This window comes from Podarcis melisellensis (genome assembly GCF_964234715.1).
Source record: "Podarcis melisellensis genome assembly, chromosome: 5".
Taxonomy (NCBI): domain Eukaryota; kingdom Metazoa; phylum Chordata; class Lepidosauria; order Squamata; family Lacertidae; genus Podarcis; species Podarcis melisellensis.
The window spans coordinates 34,325,782-34,346,269 of NC_138537.1; the positions used below are offsets into that span (position 1 = coordinate 34,325,782).

Sequence of the window (20,488 nt, forward strand, 5' to 3'; positions counted from 1 at the left end):
GTTTCAAATCTGAAGCAATATGTCAACAAATCAGGGATTACAGAAAGGCTTGCACTTGTTAAGCTACACAGTTAATTAGATCCACAGAGACTCTGTGTCTCTATGGAAAGAAAACAAAAAAAGGGAAGGTTATCAGTTGTTGCTTTTAGAATTTCTGGGTAACCTGAACGTTTGGTAGTGAGTAAAACAAGGCTCCAGTTACTAATTTGCCTAGTTTGACATGGAAGAAATCATTGTGCAAGCTGTTACTGCATGAGCAATTAAACAACGAAAGAAACTTAATATAGCTTTCTTTTCTTCACAGAGCAGGCTTCTTCATTTTTGCCCCTTAAACAATTTTCACCTTGCCACTCATAGTGTCCAGCCATATTTGTGAAATAAATAAACAAAATACTCCATGTGCAGCTCACAAACGGGGTGTGATGTAACAGTCAAGTTCGCTGTTCCCCTCCAGCAGTTAGAGGGGAAGGATGACAAAGGACACAAGGGACCCTCTGTACACAAGGCCAAACTCCGTGTGGATTTTTCCAATAACGTGGCTGCCCATTTCTGACGGGAAATGCCATCAGATAAATTCGATTCTCCTTTTGGAAACATTTTGGATAGGAACACCAAGAGAGGGGGAAGAAATACAGTCTCGTTTCTCTTTCCATTCGGGATTCAGAAATTATTCTGTTTTGAAGTCAGGGTTTTTGTCAGGCCAGTTATTTTTTCCCCTTCCCCCAGCAACTGTTTATTGAGGTAAATAAGTTTGTGTTTGACACTACTTCAAAATTTCATACACTGGCTATTAAAAGGTAAAAACGATCAAGCAGGTTTATTTCAGCATTGAATCTTTGTTAGCTTCTGCCAGTGCTCTTGCAATTCGTTCCATTTCCTCACACTTCTTTTTCTCCTCTGCTGCTATTCTACTTTCCTCCTCAGCGATAGGCTTTGAATGGTCATTTCTTTTCTTTCCATGGACTATCCCCATGAGCACTGAATGCCTGCCGAACTTGTTCAGAGGGGAAACATCCACCGGCGGAATCATCTTGCCTCCTCGTCTGACCACTAAGAAGGCAGTGACCACGAGGCCAGTTATGATAATAAAAAACAGAGCTGGCTGGAGACCAAACTGCGCTGTCCAATACAGCTTTCAGATTTCCTATCTTTGCTTTAATGGATTTGGCTGAAAAAAGTTTCAAGTAGCCTTGCTTAATTGAGACATTTGATGAAACCCACACCACTAAGAGTTCCACTAAACCAAAAGAGATATAATATATTATTGAACATAAAATGGAATTTAGTGAACTGCATTTATTTTTACCAGGAACAGGCCTAATGTTGCTTGGATGTAAGCCCTAGAGATGCATCCAGTTATTTCCATGTTTGTGTGGCTCAAAGCTGTGTGGCAAGAAATTTCTCCAGAATCAGTAATCATAGTACATTGTGGGACATCAACTCTCACCTTCCCTGGCCATTGGCCATGATGGCCGGGGCCAATTGAAGTTCTCCAATGACATTCAAATGAATTTTCCATATTGAGAGTAGTTTTGAATGTTTCTGAAGAGCCACCACTGGCAGAACATTTGTGATGTGCGATGGAAACACAAGTCTAAAACTTCAGATGGGGGTGGGGAATGGCTGAATGGGGAGTTGCCCAACTAAAGAGGAATTAAACATATCTTCTATCTGTCACTTTCCCCCTGCAGATCACCCTCTCCAAATGCTGCTTTACAGTAGATAAATGATAGGTAATGGAAGCTGGCTAGTAAGAAACTTACTCTAAAATCACATTTTCTTTCATAGTTCATCCCCCAGTTGCCAAAGAATGAATGTTCCTTCCTTTGTAATGCTGCAGCTTTCATAAATTTCATAAATTTGCACACACATAGGTCTGATTTATACATCAAAGTAATGGGCTGATAAGATGTGGTTTATAGACCCAGCAATGAACCACACACCCTTTCCCCTGACTTTGGCACCGAGATCACAGATATTTGAACTGGGAAACTATGGTTTAACCTCTGCCTACTTGCCAGCCTGCCATTAGGTAGAGTGATACAGCTACCTCAGGCAGGTTTTTTATGTCATGAACAGGTAGCAAATTGTTAGCTATTTAATTGATTACTGCATCTTTACTGCCAGGGAGGAGGAGCTCTTGTGGGATTTCCTACTTCCCTTTTCGTGTCCTTGTTAGTAAGTTGGATTAAACCATAGTTTCCTACTTCAAAAGTAATAGGGAACTGTGGTGCACCGTGATCTTAGCATTGGAGCTGAGTGTGGGATGGAGTGCATGTGGGGGAACAAATAGGAACAGGGCTCCTTTACCATAAAAAACATGGGTTTATTAGTCTGAGATTGTTATGTTTAAACATACTCTGCAGCAGTCTACAAGACTTTAGTAGAAATTCAGTATACCTGCCTTTTTCCTCTTGCATGCATGGCTGAATGATGGCATTTTTTATCTGCCCTTGGAGAACACAATCACAAACCTAAATATTGATGAAACCGAAGATTTGTTTCCAATTCCTGTCTCGTAACTGGTCTATTGAATTTCCACTTCACAAGTGGAATTGCTAGACAGAACATTACCGGTATTTATGTTCTATTTTACTGTTAGCCATGAATAGTCATAGCTTGAAAAGATCACATTATCAAAAGATAAAGAGGATCTTGAAATACATCAGAACGCAGCTTTTGCATGCTTTCAGACAATTATGGTATTTGACCAGCACAAATAGAAGAAGACAAACTTTTCTAGAGCTGTAGAGAGATATAATTTCACAAATACATGGTAGTTTTTGTGCCATTTAAACAATGGTGTAGTCCATACTTGTAGAATAATAGGTTTTTATGCTCCTGAGCAGCACAGTATTTTCTAATTTGAAAGGGATTGCCACGGTCTTTACATAATTGTAGGCGGGAGTTTGCTGTTATTTAAGCCAGCTGGAAAAAGCAGAATATGTGATAAACACTCCCAGGTTTGATAATAAGCTTCATTTAAATTTGAGGGCAGAAGATAAGAGGTAGAAAGAGAAAGCTCTAGGAATTCACAGCTGTTGTGTAAAATCCTAAAAGGTCATTTGCCAATCACAGCTCTAACTTCACTCACTGGTTAAAACACTGTGAGGTAAAGGCTGGGACTATCAGCCAGTCTAGCTCTGAAAACAGAAATTGCAGCTTGGGGGGCCCTTACATTTTGACATTTCTCTCTTGAACCAGAGCACCCATAAACTTCCTTTAAAAAACCAAAAACAAAGCTAAAAGTCCTGGGCCCCTGGTGGTCTTTGCCTCCCAAATCAGACCCCTTCTAACCACCTGATTGGAGCCCAATCTGCACCACTAGCCTTAGGTCCAGCTAGAGGAATATGCAGGCCAGGATTATGGAGGAGGCAAATCTGGACTGAGTTTCCATTACGTTTCCCAAGGCAGGGTCCTGGTTCACTGGCTGGCAGTGCCGGGGGTTGTAATCAATTAAGTTTGAGTACACCCACTGAAATTACCGTCAATTAACATGAGTAAGTTACAGTGGCGTAGCGTGGGTTATCAGCACCCGGGGCAAGGCAAGTAATTTGTGCCGCCTAACCCATGGATTTGCGCCCCCTAACCCGTGGATTTCCCTACAACCCAGATGTTGCGCCCGGTGCGGCCGGCCCCCCCCTGCACCCCCCACGCTACGCCACTGGTAAGTTAGTCCATTCTGAGGAAAACATAGTTGACTACCACCCATTTATTCCATGATTTCCTGGTTTCTGTTTGTGGATTACCACTTTTATTAATAAAGAATAAAGCATGAACAACCCTACAAATTATATGTATGATTCTATGAAGGCACCTTGCAGTTTTAGCTACTAATCTGTTTGTAGCAGAAGCTTAAGCCAACTTCTTTCACAACCCAGGGGCTAGTACTTCAAGCCTACCTCAAGGCTTCCTTCCTTTCTGACAAGTGTATTAAAATTTTGTGGGTGTTTTGGATGCTCCTCTACAATTCCAGAAGTGCATGCATATTTACAGGAAAATGTTAGAATTCCTGCTCCATGATTGCAGTCATGGGATTCTTGTCTATCACATGACAGAGTGGGATGTGATGGAGACAGGATGTTTGTGTTACTGTGTTCCGTGAAGTGGGACTATTGTCCTTTGTTCTTTTTCTCTTTGCTGTCCGATGCTAGAGAGATGCTAGAGAGGGAGCCATGCTGCAGTGCTCCGTGTGTGTTTATATGTAAATAAAGTAGATTAGCCAAAATGCTGAGTTGCTGAGGTCTGTTACGCAACTGTGCAAACTCTGCGGATCCCTAAGTGTGCCGGTGTCGGTTGGCATCAGTCACTGTGATGTTCGGGCTAATGAAAGCTTTTGAAGCTCCCGAATGATTGACCAGGAGGGAAAGAACATGCCAGTCGGGCATGTGTCTCTACCAGGGTCCTACTTGAGTGTAGGCTGAACTCCTGACAGAAGTATGAAATGAGTTACGGGGTATCAAAGGACAAAGGTGATTTAAAATAAGAGTACCGCATGCTTGTTGGTTAGATCCATCCAAACATGACCCTGAAGTAACTTCAGCACCAATATTGAAAATCTCCGCAACTAATGTAAGCGCTATAGGATGTGTTTAAAGGGTTCAAACTGAACTGCTTTGGAAAGAATTTATACAGGGAACTAGCGGAATGCAAAAAATGGATCGAGATCGGGGTCCTAAGCATCTGCTGCAGCGGTGAGGGGCTTCTTTCAGCCTGAGGGTCATATTGCCTTCTTGGCAAACTTTTAGGGACCACATGCCAGTTGTGGTCAGGGCCAGAGGCAAAAGTGGGTGGAGTAACTCATTTTTACCCTTGTACATTAGGCTAGTTTCTGCACATACTTATATTCCCCTCTGTTCTTCACACAGGGAAGAAAGAGGCATTCCAGCCAGGCAAAAGCTCTCAAGAAGGATGCAAAGGAGGTCGAGTAATGAGGTGGGTGAGGAGGGTGTGTGGCAGGAAGAGAGGCTTGGTGGGCCTCAGTTCGGGCCTCAGTTCCCCATTCCTGGTCTATTGCCATCTGTGTGACTAAAACAATCAGATTGATGGAATTGGAAAAGAGAAAAATAACAACAATGAATACTGAATGATTAAACGAGTTGGCATGAAGTACAGAAACAATCACTTTACAAAATCTTTATTACAAATTTTACATCTTTGGGTCCTTCAGAATTATTTCAATCGATTTCAAAGATCATTGTTGACAAATCACATAGACGAGGTTCTGTGTTTTCATTTCACATTGGAAAAAAAGCAAACATTTCTTGAGAAAAGTAGTCTATACATGTATATAAAACTGGCAAACACAACCCTGGGAGCAAAGTAATTATTCCAAATACCTGTGTGTGTGTGTAGCCACAATTAAATAGAGAATGTTATTTTCAGTACAAGCCTGAATTTGGAGCTTGGGATTCAGAAATTGACTTGAGGTGCGTCAGTCAAATTTACAGTGTTATGATCAAGTCAAATCATTTCCTTCACATGGTCAGCAAAATAAGGGAGAGTCACATTATGCAGATACTCAAAACTGGCTTCTCTAAACAGTGCTTCTAATAAGGTGGCTTCTATCCTGCTGCTGAATCATCTGAGTTTAATGGAAAGCCACTCAATATCTCTGTCCAGGTAGAGTCTTCTACTGTTGTTGCTACTAAATTGTGACTATCCTTGGTCTGACAGGCATTGTTCAGAAAGCTGAAGCAGTATGTGTGTGTACTTGCATTGAACCAAACCTCAACTGTTCCTCTCTGATATTCAGATACCATATATCATGAATTCACTTGGTGTGCATTCTTATGCATGATATATGCTTTGAGAAGCAGCAAACAGCTTTCAAATAAGTACCAGGGGCTTCAAACTGAGCCAATACAGAGGCTGAGGAGAAGGACAATTTGATGATAGCAAAAAGCAGGGCTTTTTTCAGCCGGAACTCACCGGAACTCAGTTCTGGCACCTCTCAGGTGGGCACCATTGCTATTGTAAGAGAACAAGGGAGGCATTCGTGGTGAGTTCCAGCACCTCTTTTTCTAGAAAAATAGCACTGGCTATAAGGGATAATGGCGGTTTTAAGAGAGGCATTGAAAATGAGACACACACCCCTTTAAAAAAGGCTCATTTTCACAGCAATTACAAGGTTACTACTAGATATGGAAAAGAGGTCTAGTAGTGTGTGCAAAAAAAGGGGGGGAGGGCATGCTAATGCTGAGAAGGAACAAATAGTGGTGAAATATTTTCAGTCTGAGGGCCACATTTCCTCACAGAGAAACTTCTTTGGGGCACATGCCAGAGGTGGAGGGGGCCAATACCATATACACACCCCACTCACACAAATATACACACACTGTTCTCTCACACCCTGCCCTCCCATTCACACAGCCTCTGAAACCTTCCCTGCTCTCTTGCACCAGTTTTTTTCCTTCTCAAGTTATCATCCTCCCCCTTCTCTTTCTCCAGTCCTGTAAACTGTTGTTCAAGTGCAAATGGGACCCATTTTTTTCCTAAACCCTCTTGCCTGCCCCCACGAACTGCCCCCCTCAGGTGGCAATTAGGCTTAGGAACCAAGTTCCCATTCATGTCAAATCCTAGAGCAAAGAGGATTGTATTGAAAAAGTAAACACCAAGGTCACTGGTCTTGGGAGATGTGAGGCAGAATTCCAGCAGAGAAACTGGAACAAGGCTTGTCACCTTTTGCCCAGACATCTACAGGTTAGATGAGGTTTGGAGAGGGAGATCAGATCAGAAAAGCAGATTGGGGAGTTATCAGCACAATGGAGGAAGCCAAAGACTTTTGACTGAATGAGAGTAGCCAGAAAGTGACAGTGGAATGAGAAAAGTCAGAGACAAAGGTCCAACCCTACTGAGAACTCTCCAGGGACTGGAAGAGATGAAGAGCACTGAAAGAAATAGGAAGAGGAGGAAGAAAAGTATGGAACGTCGTAAAAGATGGGAGAAGAGGCAACAAAGTAAAATTATCTAAGCAACAGACCCTTGATGATGAAACTGATTGTATCTTGAATAATGCAATGACCAAATCTAAAATTTAACCTGATTAAGGAAAAGAGAAACAGCTCTAATCAACAGCAGGACTTTACCCAGTTGGTTTTAAATGGCATGACTTTTTGCCGTATTAGAGGTGGCGGCAGGAGGTATTATCTTCTATCAATCACATCAGAATCCAGCAGCATCCTAGCTGTTACACTTGCAGTGTACTGCAGGCTCAAGATTAAATAGCATCTTCATGTGGATTCACATATTTGCATAAAATAACAAGGCTGCCATGGCTTTTAAGATCTTACCTCCCCAATGCACATGGCAGCATATCTGTCGAGGGTTAATTTCCAGTCACAGGCATGGGGTATTATGCCACCCAAAAGCAACTAGAGCTGGAATGGCACACTTCCAAACAGCAACTTAGCTAGCCCTTAGTCCTCTGGCATGGCTATAACTCTATCATTGCAATTGCTAGGTTTTCTGAAACAGGTAGCTGTAAATTTTGGATACTCTTTTGCTGTGGGAAGACAAGCCTGGGGAGAAATTACCGTATATTAAATTAGTATTTTAAAAATAAAACTAGTAGATTGTTTCAAGAGCATCTTTGCTGTGGAAAGACATAGGAAAACAATTCCCCTGGTAACTTTTTCTTGGCTCTGTCTTCAGGGATGTCAGGAGTGGATAGATACACTTAGGAGCGGTGTGTTTAAACCCTGGTCACAATCCTTTCCCCTGCGTACCACACTGAGTTCATATGACCAACATATGAAGTGCTATTAATATATCATCTATCATAAGCACTCAACAGAGTTTGGCACTTTATAGCATCTCCAGCATCCAGCCAACATGACTGTTCAGTGTCTTGCAGGTGTCCGTTCACAGTACAACAGAGATACTCTCTTAATTTCCATTGGCAGGGATGTCTTGGATACCCAGAATATCCCTTCTGTAACCACAACACTCCAAAATTTGCAGAGGGAATAAAATACACAACCCACTAAAAGTAGCTCAAATGTATTCCTAACCACACAACTTTTACATGTTTTGACACGGATTTGTAGAATGTGTGGTTTTTAGTCCAGGCATGGGATAGTTAAGAAAGAGGAATCCTCAGGTCTACTTAGCTACATGCAGGCTCAGAATAGACTCTATGCTGGAAAAGCAACTTCAGATTTCCACACCCAGAAAAGTGGAATTCTGCAACCAGGGTAAATGAAGCAAATGAAACCAATTTGTGCATTTGCTTCTTTCACACTTTTTCTACTTCTGAGTGTCTTACGAAGGTCTCTTAGCTATGACAGAGGTAAGGTGTCAGAGGGACCCAAGGGTCAAGACCTGGTGTCCTGTGCTGCTCAGACCACTGCCAAAAACCTGGCTAAGCTTTGCACTGCAAGGTTACCACCTAGGTTGCGATACTGGCTTCACAGGCCAATCCCTTCTCACCCAGACCTATAAAGTCTTGGCCTCAAAACTCGCTCATTAGTCTGAACCTTCTGTCACTGTGACGGTTCAGCATTTGACTTCTGGTGCCTTGCCCTTCCCCACAGACTTCTCTGGAGCATCAGATAATGTATTTAGAGATTTTTTTTTGGGGGGGGGAGAACTATGGCAGCAGTCTTATGCCAACTTACCTGGGAGCAAGCATCATTGAGGTTTTGCCTTGGCATTCAACAACCAAGAGCAGACACTGCTAAGAGCTTGATAGTCACAGATGCCCTGACTCCTAATCGCTGGACATATTCTGCATCCCTACTTTTTAAATTCATTTTGCATCAATTGTGTGTGCACAATCTATCCTCCCACCATGAGAGATAGAAACTCGTCTAATGGGGGTGGTGGCGGCGAGAGAAACAGATTTGCAGAAATGCAGAATTCTCAGTCCAAAACTAACTTTAATTCACAGCCCTGATTTTATGTGTTCCTGAGTTAAGGACTGGAGTGTTCTGAGACAGAGCAATGAAACATGAAAATGTTCCTAAACACTCAGCTAGAGCTTTCTTCTACCTGCTTTTTAATAGAAACAACCCACCCTGCAGTCACAAATTAAGGCGTACTGAACGGAAGAATTGTTAATTGTGAACAGCTTGCCCAACTTTAGAATTTCTTTTTTAAAAAAATTAAAAATTAAAAAGTGCCTTGTGATTCAAGAAGGGTTTTTCCAAGTCCAGAAGAGGGGATTCACAGGTCTAACACTGCACATTCCTCAAGCCGGTTAGAGTGACTTTCCCGTGAGTGTAAATGTCTTCATCTGTGCCTCGATTAAGGTGCTTCACCATATTTTTCTCAAAGAGCAGTGGGTGGTAGGCGCCCATAGTGCAGGCTTGGTCAAAGAACTTCTGGTAATAATGGCAAACGTCTGTCTGCCTTTTGGAAGGGAGAAACTCGTAAACATCCACTTCGTCGCAGAAGTTCATCATGAGAGCAATGCCTAGAAAGGGAGGAGAGAGAGACAAAGGATCCATTAAAAGACACAGCAGAATGGGTGACCTGAAGGCAGGGTTTAAAAATCATGAAGGGTGTGTGTGTGTGTGTGTGTGTGTGTGTGTGTGTGTGAGAGAGAGAGAGAGAGAGAGAGAGAGAGAGAGAGAGAGAGAGAGAGGGAGGGAGGGAGGGAGGGAGGGAGGGAGGGAGGGAGAAATCTTCAGCAATGCAAAGGGAAGAAAGGAGGTCTTCCTGATGTTTTCTTTTGACTAGAAACCTAGACAAAAGGAGTTAAAGGCTCTACAGTAGGGATGGGGAAGCTGTGGCAATCCAAATATTGTTAGATTCCAACCACCATCCTGCCCAAGTAGCATGGCCAGTGGTGAGGGATAATGGGATCTGGGAACCCAGAAGGCTGCAGATCCCCCTGGCCTGATAGATATTGTTGAAGATGGCCTCTTCTCTGCCCCTGATTGCTGTAACTAAACACTGTTCTATGGCTAAGATTGCACCGGAATATGGATAGAAGTCATTTCTCTGCTGTATGTTGGAAACCATATGAGAAAAAATGGTAACATACGGTGTAAGTGGAATTGTTGTACCATTTTTATTCCCAAACTGGAGCTGTGCTGCCACCTAGTGGGCTTTCCCCTTAGCTGTACAAAACTCCCCACAGGTATGTGTAGTGATAGACATTCTCTTAACGAGCCACAATCACCAGGTTTTCTCACTCAGAGGCCTGTACATAAAACAATATACCACAATATGAATGAAGCTGGTTGTATCACATGCTGAACTTGTGCAGGGGGGATTCCCTCCCCGCTCCTCTCCCCAGACAGCTGTTGTCCTTTGACCCTCGTAAAAATCCTGTGGTGTGAGCAGGAGGTTTGAGTGTGAGGCGGAAATCAGGAGGAGGCTGCTTGTTTGAGTTGGGGGGGGGATTCATACAATCTTCCTCTGCCATATCTCCCTCCTCTATTCCTCCCTCCCTCCACATCACAAGACTTTGCAGGAGCTCCAAGATGCTCAGGGCAGGGGGAGGAGGGTCTTTGGAGATGGAAATGTCAGCTGCATACTCATGACTTATCACAACGTTGGTAAATCAAACACAACCATTGGCACTGCTTTTCATCTGCCTAGCTAAAGCACTTCCATTGAGGTTGACTAATGGCCAAAGGAGGAAAGTTCCTTTCCTCAAACAGTGGTGGGGAACCTTCAACCTACCAGGCCCAGCGAGTGGCCATTTTGGATGACTACAGCCACATTTCCTGCACCTGAGATCAACATTGGTTGATAAGACAGCTACGGCCATTCCTGGGTTGGGACAGCTGGACCACAGTTCTCCATACACTGCTAACCTCACAGTAGGATTACTGCAACATGCTGTGGGGGGGGGGCTACCCTTGGAGTTGATCTGGAGGGGGCAGCTAGTGTAGAAGACAACAACCAGCTTTCTTTGGGGACTTGTACTGGCAACCAATTTGCTACCAGGTTAGTTTGGGACCAGGTTACTCAAGAGACCACCCTATCTATTACATACTCAGTAGATTACTGTGGTCTGCAGGAGAGATAGCCCACAAGTTCCAAATATAGCAGAAGCTCACTCTTCAATAGCTCAGAGCAGGGTTTTTAGTGTGGCTGCCCCTGTCCTGGAAAATAGAATTCCTATCAAGATATGACTTGACTATTTACACTTTTTGTGGGGGGGAGGGGAAATAGTTGAAGATATTTTTGTTCTGGCAAGTTTTCCCAATTGGATCAATGGGACTATATCACAAGTGCCCATTTCTTAGGGTTTTTAGTCTTGCTTTAAACAAATAGGACACGGGTGGCGCTGTGGGTTACCACAGAGCCTAGGACTTGCTTATCAGAAGGTCGGTGGTTCGAATCCCCGCGACGGGGTGAGCTCCCGTTGCTCGGTCCCTGCTCCTGCCTATCTAGCAGTTCGAAAGCACCTCAAAGTGCAAGTAGATAAATAGGTACCGCTCTGGCGGGAAGGTAAACGGTGTTTCCGTGCGCTGCTCTGGTTTGCCAGAAGCGGCTTAGTCATGCTGGCCACATGACCCGGAAGCTGTACACCGGCTCCCTCAGCCAATAAAGCGAGATGAGCATCCCAACCCCAGAGTTGGTCACGACTGGACCGAATGTCAGGGGTCCCTATATCTATATATAAACATATTTGTTGTGTTGTGTTTTTAACAGTTTTTAATTATTTTATGTGTAAATCAGCTTGAGACAGTGGCTTAGAAGACAATTAATAAATTACTTTTAATAATAATAATTGGAGTGAGCCTCTAACTAAGCCCAAGCACATGCAACTGCATGTTCTTTCACTGTTTACACACAAACACACACATGCCTCTTTGCCTTTCTCGGTTTTCCTTGTGTCAAATTTCTGATTGCAAAGTTCCATTCGGGTGGGATCCTCTCCTCTTGTCATTTGCAAATTGCCATGCATACTGTTAGCACTATATAATGATGCTGCTGAGGATGATGCTACAATCTGTACCATGGGCTTCCGTGAATAGCAGTTCCTGGCAGATTTATTTTCCACAATTCCTCAAAGCCATGTATGATTTATATTCATAACGCATTACTGGAAAAGGTGCCGTTCTGATGATTAACAGTGAAAAAACAGTTTATTTTTATCCTGAGGCAGAAGAGAAGCTTCACCAAGCTGTCATGTGGAACATGCTGTAGGGAAATGTTCACTAACAACTTTTCCGAATTTGCTCTGCTAATGAGGGCAGCATCCAGTCATGCTTTGTGGACGTCCTCAGAGGCAAATCATACCCCTCCCCTTTTCTGCACTAGCATGGAATATGTTTGAGTCGAGTAGGGCTTCCCTGAAGAGCCCCACAGTCTTTGCCAGTCACAGGATCTCATTGCGCAGCAAGACAAGGCAATATTTGCGCCTTATCAGTTCAAGCACAGCAACAGAATTCAGCTGGAAACACGGCCTCTTTTGTGTCAGAATCTTACTATGCAATAGTGCCATCGTGTGGCGAGAGTTAAAAACACACACCGACTACCGTATTTACTCGAGTCTAATGCACCATCGAATCTAACGCGCACCTTAGCTTTCGCAACATAATTTGGCCCCCCAAAAGTGCGCATTAGATTCGAGTAAATACGGTAATACTTAGGAGTGGGGGGGGGGGGTAGGATATGGCATGGGGTGGGAATGGAATTCTCATTTTGTTATAGTTATTTAGCTGCAAGTAAGCGGTGTGTGTGTGTGTGTGTGTGTACCTGTGTAAAAAGAAAAGCAAAGAATGCTTCATCCACACAAAAAACAGCCTCTTTCCTGTGGTGGAAGCAGCTCAAGCTATGTGCCAAACACTAACCGTTAACTAAAGAAGAAGATAACAACAACAACAACAACAACAACAACAACAACAATAATTCCCTCTGTGTGCATGGTGCAAGTACAAGAGGCAGATCCTTGACCCAAGAGTGTTTACACTAAGGAAGGAGAACCTGTGGCCCTCCAGATGACACAGCACATCTCCCACCCTTCTAACCACTGGGCATGCTGGCAGGGCTTGGTAGGAATTGGAATCCAACAACATCTGGAGGAACACATATCACCCATCCTTGGTTTGCAGTCAAAAGATGAGACAAGTGCCAACAGGAGAATAATATGTTTGCTCAATATAGTGTCCTCCAGATGTTGGTGGCCAGACTGGTTGGGCCTGATGAGAATTGGGAGCCAACAACATCTGGGGGCACCAGGAGGACTACCCCAGCAGTAAGGTATGCTAAAGGGTGATGTCAAAGGCTTCACTAAACAAGTGTGTTTTGAGAGAGGCAAGAGGGGTGGCAGCACCTTATAACAGAAGCCAGGGATAGACTGAAGTTGTATTTGTTAAGAAATCTAGCATTTGTTAACAAATCTAGCCATCTATTTTATGAGGAAAGGGATAATAAATGAGGGCAATGGATTGACCTCTTTTTTCTCTTCCATGTCTCAGCTGCTCTCAACCAGAGACTTGATTCTACTGAATTTTTTGATCCCTTTTTTACTCCCTCGGCTCAACTGCCACCAATGTTTTGTTAGCTCAGAGGTTCTTACCTGGCCGTTTTGGCTGCTTTTCCTTGAATTTACAAATCTATATACTTCTGCAAACTGAGTTCCCCAAGTACATAGAAACCCTTCTCTTATTGATAGGCACTCAACTGGCCAAGTTCACTGCTATATGAAAAGATAGGTAACACCCACTCATAGTCCAGAGAAGAAACCCAGGACTTGCCCTGCAAACAACGTACCAAGCATCCCTGAAGATGGAGGATTTGGCTGAATATCCTCTGGTGAGTTTTCTTGAAGAATATCCCAGAGCTGCCACTGCATGTGGGGATTCAGGATATAAAAAGGTTGTTCCGGGTGCCTTTTCCGATAGTTCTTGTAGCTTTTAAAGAAATTGTAGTCCGGTTTTTGGTACCACTGAAACCAAAAGCAAAAAAGAATTGTGGCTCTTCTACGAATACGAGCAAAACTGTCTCCAAACAGAGAAGCCTGATTCAGAGATGCTCTCAAAAAAAAATTCACGTCCCCACACCAAGTGGATGAACCCTGCCGAATTTCAGAAGAACAGCTGCAGTGGTTCCGTGAGGGCTGCCTTTGCAGCTCTGGGGTGCATCACTTAAATCTCAAGTGTTTTGCGGGCAATTGGCTTGAAAATTGTAGATATAAGAGAGATGCTGCTAGACAAGAAATCCACCAAACTGCAGAGAAATAGATCCGGGGTTGTTTGTTTTTAAATTGATTTTTTCTGGGGGTGGGTGGGTTGTGGAAATAATTAAAGGGATGTGCTTTTATCCTTTGGTTTTCTTTGTAGGCAATAATTCAATAGCTGCCCTAAGCCTTGGTAGAACTGTACACGGAGCATCAAAGTGTTTTGATTTGAGGATTAGGCCGATTTCAGGTACCGGGCGCATCTGGTGTGAGAAGATACTAGAGCAGGAGTTAGCAATGTTTTTCAGCCATGGGCCATCAGACCATGTGGTGGGCCGGACTATATTTTTTGGGGGGAAATGAATGAATTCCTATGCCCCACAAATAACCCGGAGATGCATTTTAAATAAAAGCACACATTCTACTCATGTAAAAACACGCTGATTCCCAGACCGTCCGCGGGCTGGATTGAGAAGGTGATTGGGCCACATCCGGCCCACGGGCCTTATGTTGCCTACCCCTGTACTAGAGTCTTTACAACCACAGAACCATGCATTTCCAGGATGACCACAACCTTCTCCCAGAATCCACTGCAATTCCAGACACTTATTTTAATATACACATAGCTCAAACGTACCTCGTGGATACCTGAGTGATATGGTGCTGGATCCCACACAATTAAGGTTCCGGAATTATACTGCGGATCTGTAACAAACTTCTGTTCTTCTACAGTAATAAGCTGGGAATGACAAAAGAGGTGGCGATTAATTACATGTTGCCACTCTGAAAAGCACAGGGAGGTCAGACTGCAAGGCTTTACTGGTGGCAAATGTCACAGACTGTTGCAGGACACTGTTCCATGAGAACTACAACTTTTAAGCAGCAGTTCCTTTTGAAACCGAGGGCAATGATCTTGATAACTGGGCCAGGATCGGTGAAAACAGTCGCTCCAAATCTAGACAGATCTAGTCACGGGCATTAGGGTTAAATGACCTAGCCACACATTCTCTTGAATTATTCTCAAATCGGGCTGAAGGCCATAAGGTAGAGCACATATCTCTCTTCTGGCCCAGTGGCAAAGAATGCTTGGAGCAATTTAAAAACGAGGTCAGCTCTGTTCACCCAACTATGAAATGCAGTGCAATAGCAGCATCAAAAATTCACACATCCCTTTCCTAGATATCATCCTCACTACTGATCCAAACAAGATTATCATGGATTTCTTTTTTTTAATAATAATTTATTAATTTTCCATGATTATCATGGATTTCTACAGTTTAAAAACCTGGTGCTCAAGTTTACTTGAGCTGCATTTCCTGTTATCCAAAAGATCTATAGTGAACAAATGAATTCAAAAATGCCTTCTGTACAGAAAATATCCTCTGCACATCTTTGATTGCAGCAGGCACCAGGCACCTGTATTGTCCAGACAGTGGCCTTCTTTGCACACAATGGTCAATGGCTTTCATATCATAGAATTGGGAGCCCATGGGTCATCTACTAGTGCAAGCAGCAGCGACAAGCCATATTTGGCCTGTTGTAACATGCAAATGCATGATCATGGGAAACAAACCATGATCTGAAGCTAAGGTTTGATTTGCTTCAGGAGAAACTAGTGACAATCCAGGGTTCACAACCCTCATGGCTTGTTGCTTCAGCTCACCTGATGGGAGAAGCAAAGTGAGAACAATCTCTTTCGCAGTAATCCATAAAATATGGTTTACTGTGACATGCGAACAAGACCAGTCTCTCCTCCACATCATATGCTCTTGATGGCACAGCCAGTGGTGTAGCGTGGGGGGGGGTGCAGGGGGGGCCGGCCGCACCGGGCGCAACATCTGGGGGTTAGGGTTAGGGGGCGCAAATCCACAGGTTAGGGGGCGCAAATTACTTGCCTTGCCCCGGGTGCTGCCAACCCACGCTACGCCACTGGGCACAGCCTCCCAACATCTCCCAGCTTCTTCCTGACCATGAGCCAACTCACAAAGCCTTGCAAAAGGCACCTGCAAGTTCCTTTCACCGTCAAGCTCAAAACCCATGTAAGTAGGGAGAACGAAAATACTGTTTTTATTTTAATAATTTATATACTCCTTAATCCCCACGTGGCTTCTAAATGGTTTACAAAGCATAAAAAACCAATTGAACATCTCTGTTAAGATACAGTGTAATTAGAAACACACCATAATTAAAGTGCACAATAAAACAGTCCCATTAAAACATTAAAATACAAATGACCATTATTAAAATGTGCAATGGAACAGCCCCATTAAAACACAGGGGAATGCCTGTGTAAACCGCCGATCAGCAATCTAGGGTTATTAAACAATTGGATTAGATTTCAATTTTTCTACTAGGGCCTATATTCTGGATCATCCTTACTGGGAAATGAACTTGTTACAAAGCAAGCCTACCCCACTCCTCTGCTTATTCTATGGTAGTCTGTGCCTGAGAAGGGGATTTTGGTCAACAGACCCCATTGCAGGAAGCTCATGCATGTTGAAGTAAACTGAGTTGCAACACTTTCTGGTAAACCTATTGTTTCCTTTACTGTAAATCTCTGCTATCTCCCCTTATCACTTGTGGGTTTAAAACAAACAGAACAGCATCTGACTCAATCTGGAAGTGTTAAGGCAAAATATTATCTCCTGCAGGGACACTCCTTCTTATTCAGTCCTTCCCACAATTATTAATCAAGTAGTGTCAATGGCCTGAGGCTCCTTCCAGTATAGCCCAAAAGATTACATTAATCCCCTACTCACCTAGAAACAGAATGATGTTTTTTTAGAAGCAATTTCTAAAGCCTTTAGACTTTTCCTGGCTGGCACCACTTTAAACCCTTTACTACTCTTTCATGGCCAAGAAGACAAGAGTTGTCTTTCCATCTGTTTTATTTTTGAGCCAATTTGAGACCCGCTCCCTTTATTCTCCTTGTCATATCCCAAACTCCTCCAATTGCTTTTTTCTGAACCTTCCCTAAAACCTTTCCCAACACCCCATAAAATTACTACCTCCTTCATCCTCTGACAACCTCCCTTTCTCTTCCTAAAGCAAGTCAGTCTGATTCCCTGGCCCATGTCAATGCATCCTAGAGTTTCTATATGTTCCCAGGAATGCTTTAACGATAATCAATATAATTAACTCTTGTATTGGTCTTAAACTCTCAAACGTAGCCTATTACTAGGGTTATTTATTCTGTTTATTGATTTACAGTATGCAAGCCAATTCCCCACCTTGATGCAGTCAATTTACTTTTGATTTATCTCTGTTGTCTGTGTTAATGGTTATGAGGTCAAATTCTGGCGTGGGCTCAGCTCTCAAAGTCAAATGATCCCAAAATATGTCCAGGTTGTGTGTGAGAACGGCAAGCTTGCATGCAAATGGCACATTTCATTTTTTTTAAAAGCCACTGTTACCTTTATGGCTATCTTTAAAAGCAAAATACATTGGTACCTCAGGTTAAGTACTTAATTCGTTCCGGAGGTCCGTACTTAACCTGAAACTGTTCTTAACCTGAAGCACCACTTTAGCTAATGGGGTCTCCTGCTGCCACCGTGCTGCTGGAGCACGATTTCTGTTCTTATCCTGAAGCAAAGTTCTTAACTTGAAGCACTATTTCTGGGTTAGCGGAGTCTGTAACCTGAAGCATATGTAACCCGAGGTACCACTGTAAGTGATAAGACTTTATTTGCATTAAACAGAACTTTACGGGTGTGTCCAATACATGTTACTTGAATGATAGCACTCTGAATACTATGCTCTCTGTGTTGAAAGAAAAACATAATTCAGAAAGCACAAATCAGCAATCGCGACCCATAAGCTAGACTGACCCGCTTCCAAACATTTTTATTCTGATGGTTACAACTGCTCCGACTGAAACGTTTCCCACAGACAAACCTCTCTAAATCTAAAGATGCTAGAAAAAAGGAGGGGGGAAGCATCTGGAGCATGGAGTCTAAAGTCAACACAGGGGAGAAAAGAGCAAGGAAAGAAATATGGAGACATGTATGAGTAAGAGGGGAAATGTGTGTCTGTTCCAGTCACACTATCTTGGCTTAGTTACAGTACTAAGACAAGGCGTGGGGAAACTTGTTGTACCCAAAGGCCACTTGCCCTACAGACAACCTTCCGGGAGCACATGCCAGAGATGGGTAGGGCCGGAAGCAAAAGTGGGTGGGGCACAGGTGTGGCAGAAGGCTGCATTCAAGTCACACAACCCAGCCAGAGGTTTCTGGCACATGCCGGTCACACACCTTTCTCTGATCAGGCAAGCAAAAAGGCAAAGAAACATCTGAAGGCAGCCCTGTTTAGGGAAGTTTTTAAGATTTAATGCTGTATTGTTTTTAACACTCGATTGGGTGGCTGCGGAAACTCAGCCAAATGGGCAGGGTATAAGTAATAAATTTATACGACGACGACGATGACGATGATGATAATAATATTATCATCATCTTCATCATCACTTTCCACTGCTTCTGCGCACTGAGGTTCGGGGGCAGTTCTGCAGGAACCTGCAAAAGTGTTTCTCCATTAATTCCACTGCCTCATTAGTATCCTGTCACTAGATACTTCTGGCTATTTTTAGCACAGTACGTCCACACCAGAACTGCCACAGCTTCACAATCCCGCTTGCAGTGCCTTTCTGCCCTTCATCAGCTTGTGGCTAAACTGCTACCAGATTTACTTGTGTTGCCCTGTACGACTCCTAATGAACTACTTCATTACTGAACTGTTTGGGCTTTAGACTGCCTTGCTAACTCTGGACTTACTTGCCTCTGTAATTCATTCTGTGTTAGCTATTACATGGATGAATGGAATATCATTATATATATATATATATATATATATATATATATATATATATATATATGCAGGTTTTGGTGTCCTCGGGTGTCTTCCCGTGTAAAAGTTGGGGTGTCTAGGCGACGTTTCGACGAGGTCTCACTCGTCATCTTCAGGCTGGTGCTTTCGGCTTCTTGTTATTGGAACAGAGCAGGATCTCAGTGTTTGAGTTCCTATAAATACTGTTGAGGGGGTGTGGTGTATAGCCTCCAATGTTCTGGGCAGAGAGGAAGTTCCCAGGCTAGTGTGCCTTTTCTTCTTTTGTTCCTTAATTACTTGAGGGATATCCTGAGTGATTTCTTGAGTGATATCCTGAGTACCACTTAGGTGGGTCATTAGGTGTGGATTAGTTGCTAAAGTCTTTGTGTCTTGACCTCTTGAACTTTGTGAAGAGTTTTTCTGAGAAGATGGCTGTACTGCACTTAGTTGTGCTCTGGCTTGGCTTCGTGTATAGGGGCGAGCTGTGGTTTTGTGGCTTGTGTCAGCCAGATCTGTGTAGGGATTGCCCCACAGCTCGCCCCTATACACGAAGCCAAGCCAGAGCACAACTAAGTGCAGTACAGCCATCTTCTCAGAAAAACTCTTCACAAAGTTCAAGAGGTCAAGACACAAAGACTTTAGCAACTAATCCACACCTAATGACCCACCTAAGTGGTACTCAGGATATCACTCAAGAAATCACTCAGGATATCCCTCAAGTAATTAAGGAACAAAAGAAGAAAAGGCACACTAGCCTGGGAACTTCCTCTCTGCCCAGAACATTGGAGGCTATACACCACACCCCCTCAACAGTATTTATAGGAACTCAAACACTGAGATCCTGCTCTGTTCCAGTAACAAGAAGCCGAAAGCACCAGCCTGAAGATGACGAGTGAGACCTCGTCGAAACGTCGCCTAGACACCCCAACTTTTACACGGGAAGACACCCGAGGACACCAAAACCTGCATTCCTGTACCCGTGAAAATCTACGAAAGCATATATATATATATATATATATATATATATATATATACACACACACACACACACACACACACACACACACACACACACAATAAATATAACCGGCTTCTGTGTAAATGCTAATTTTCAGTTTAGCTTTCTTGTATTTCTGACAACAGGTGTGATTTACTCTCTCCCACCACATGTTGTCCCCCCATCAGACTACGGGGCAATACTGGAAGCGACACTTCCCACATGGAGGCTTTTACGGCAGAGAACTCGAAGTGCCTAAGGATTAGTTTTCAGCTGCTCCATTCCCAGCATCCTTCATAGTTTTAGGAAAAGGCCTTCACCTCTTCCTGCTGCTCTAATCAATCAAGTTGTCTGACGGGGCCAGCTGCAGGGATCATGGCATCCCTTTGGCGACACCACATATCCAAACTGGACTGCGGGCACAGAGGGTGGAAATGTTGCAGTGAAGAGGTCATTTGCAATTGCGGACGTGGTTCGGAGAACATGGGCTCTTCCTTGCATCGGATTTAGACTTTGAAATGGAATGGTGCCCCAGAGTGAGACCACTTTTGTTATAAGAATTTTAAGGTCTCAAATATAGACTAAATATT

General features: G+C 43.4%; 1 protein-coding gene and 1 pseudogene across 8 annotated transcripts in view; both read right to left on the minus strand.

Moving 5' to 3' along the window:
- Nucleotides 1–811: 811 nt before the first annotated feature.
- On the minus strand, nucleotides 812–1,116 carry LOC309370109 (ATP synthase subunit e, mitochondrial pseudogene; annotated as a pseudogene). The gene has a single exon. The product of its transcript is annotated as an ATP synthase subunit e, mitochondrial pseudogene (transcript).
- A 4,005-nt stretch (nucleotides 1,117–5,121) lies between these two features.
- Nucleotides 5,122–20,488, minus strand: part of ST6GAL1 (ST6 beta-galactoside alpha-2,6-sialyltransferase 1) — a 106,878-nt gene continuing 91,511 nt past the window's right edge. For all 7 annotated transcript variants that reach the window (XM_081910504.1, XM_081910503.1, XM_081910501.1 and 4 more), the window contains 3 exons: nucleotides 14,721–14,822; nucleotides 13,678–13,852; nucleotides 5,122–9,415 (listed from right to left, as the gene is read on the minus strand). In XM_081910504.1, coding sequence (XP_081766630.1) covers nucleotides 9,174–9,415; nucleotides 13,678–13,852; nucleotides 14,721–14,822 — 519 coding nt within the window. In that variant the 3' untranslated portion in view covers nucleotides 5,122–9,173. The remainder of the gene's footprint in view (nucleotides 9,416–13,677; nucleotides 13,853–14,720; nucleotides 14,823–20,488) is intronic.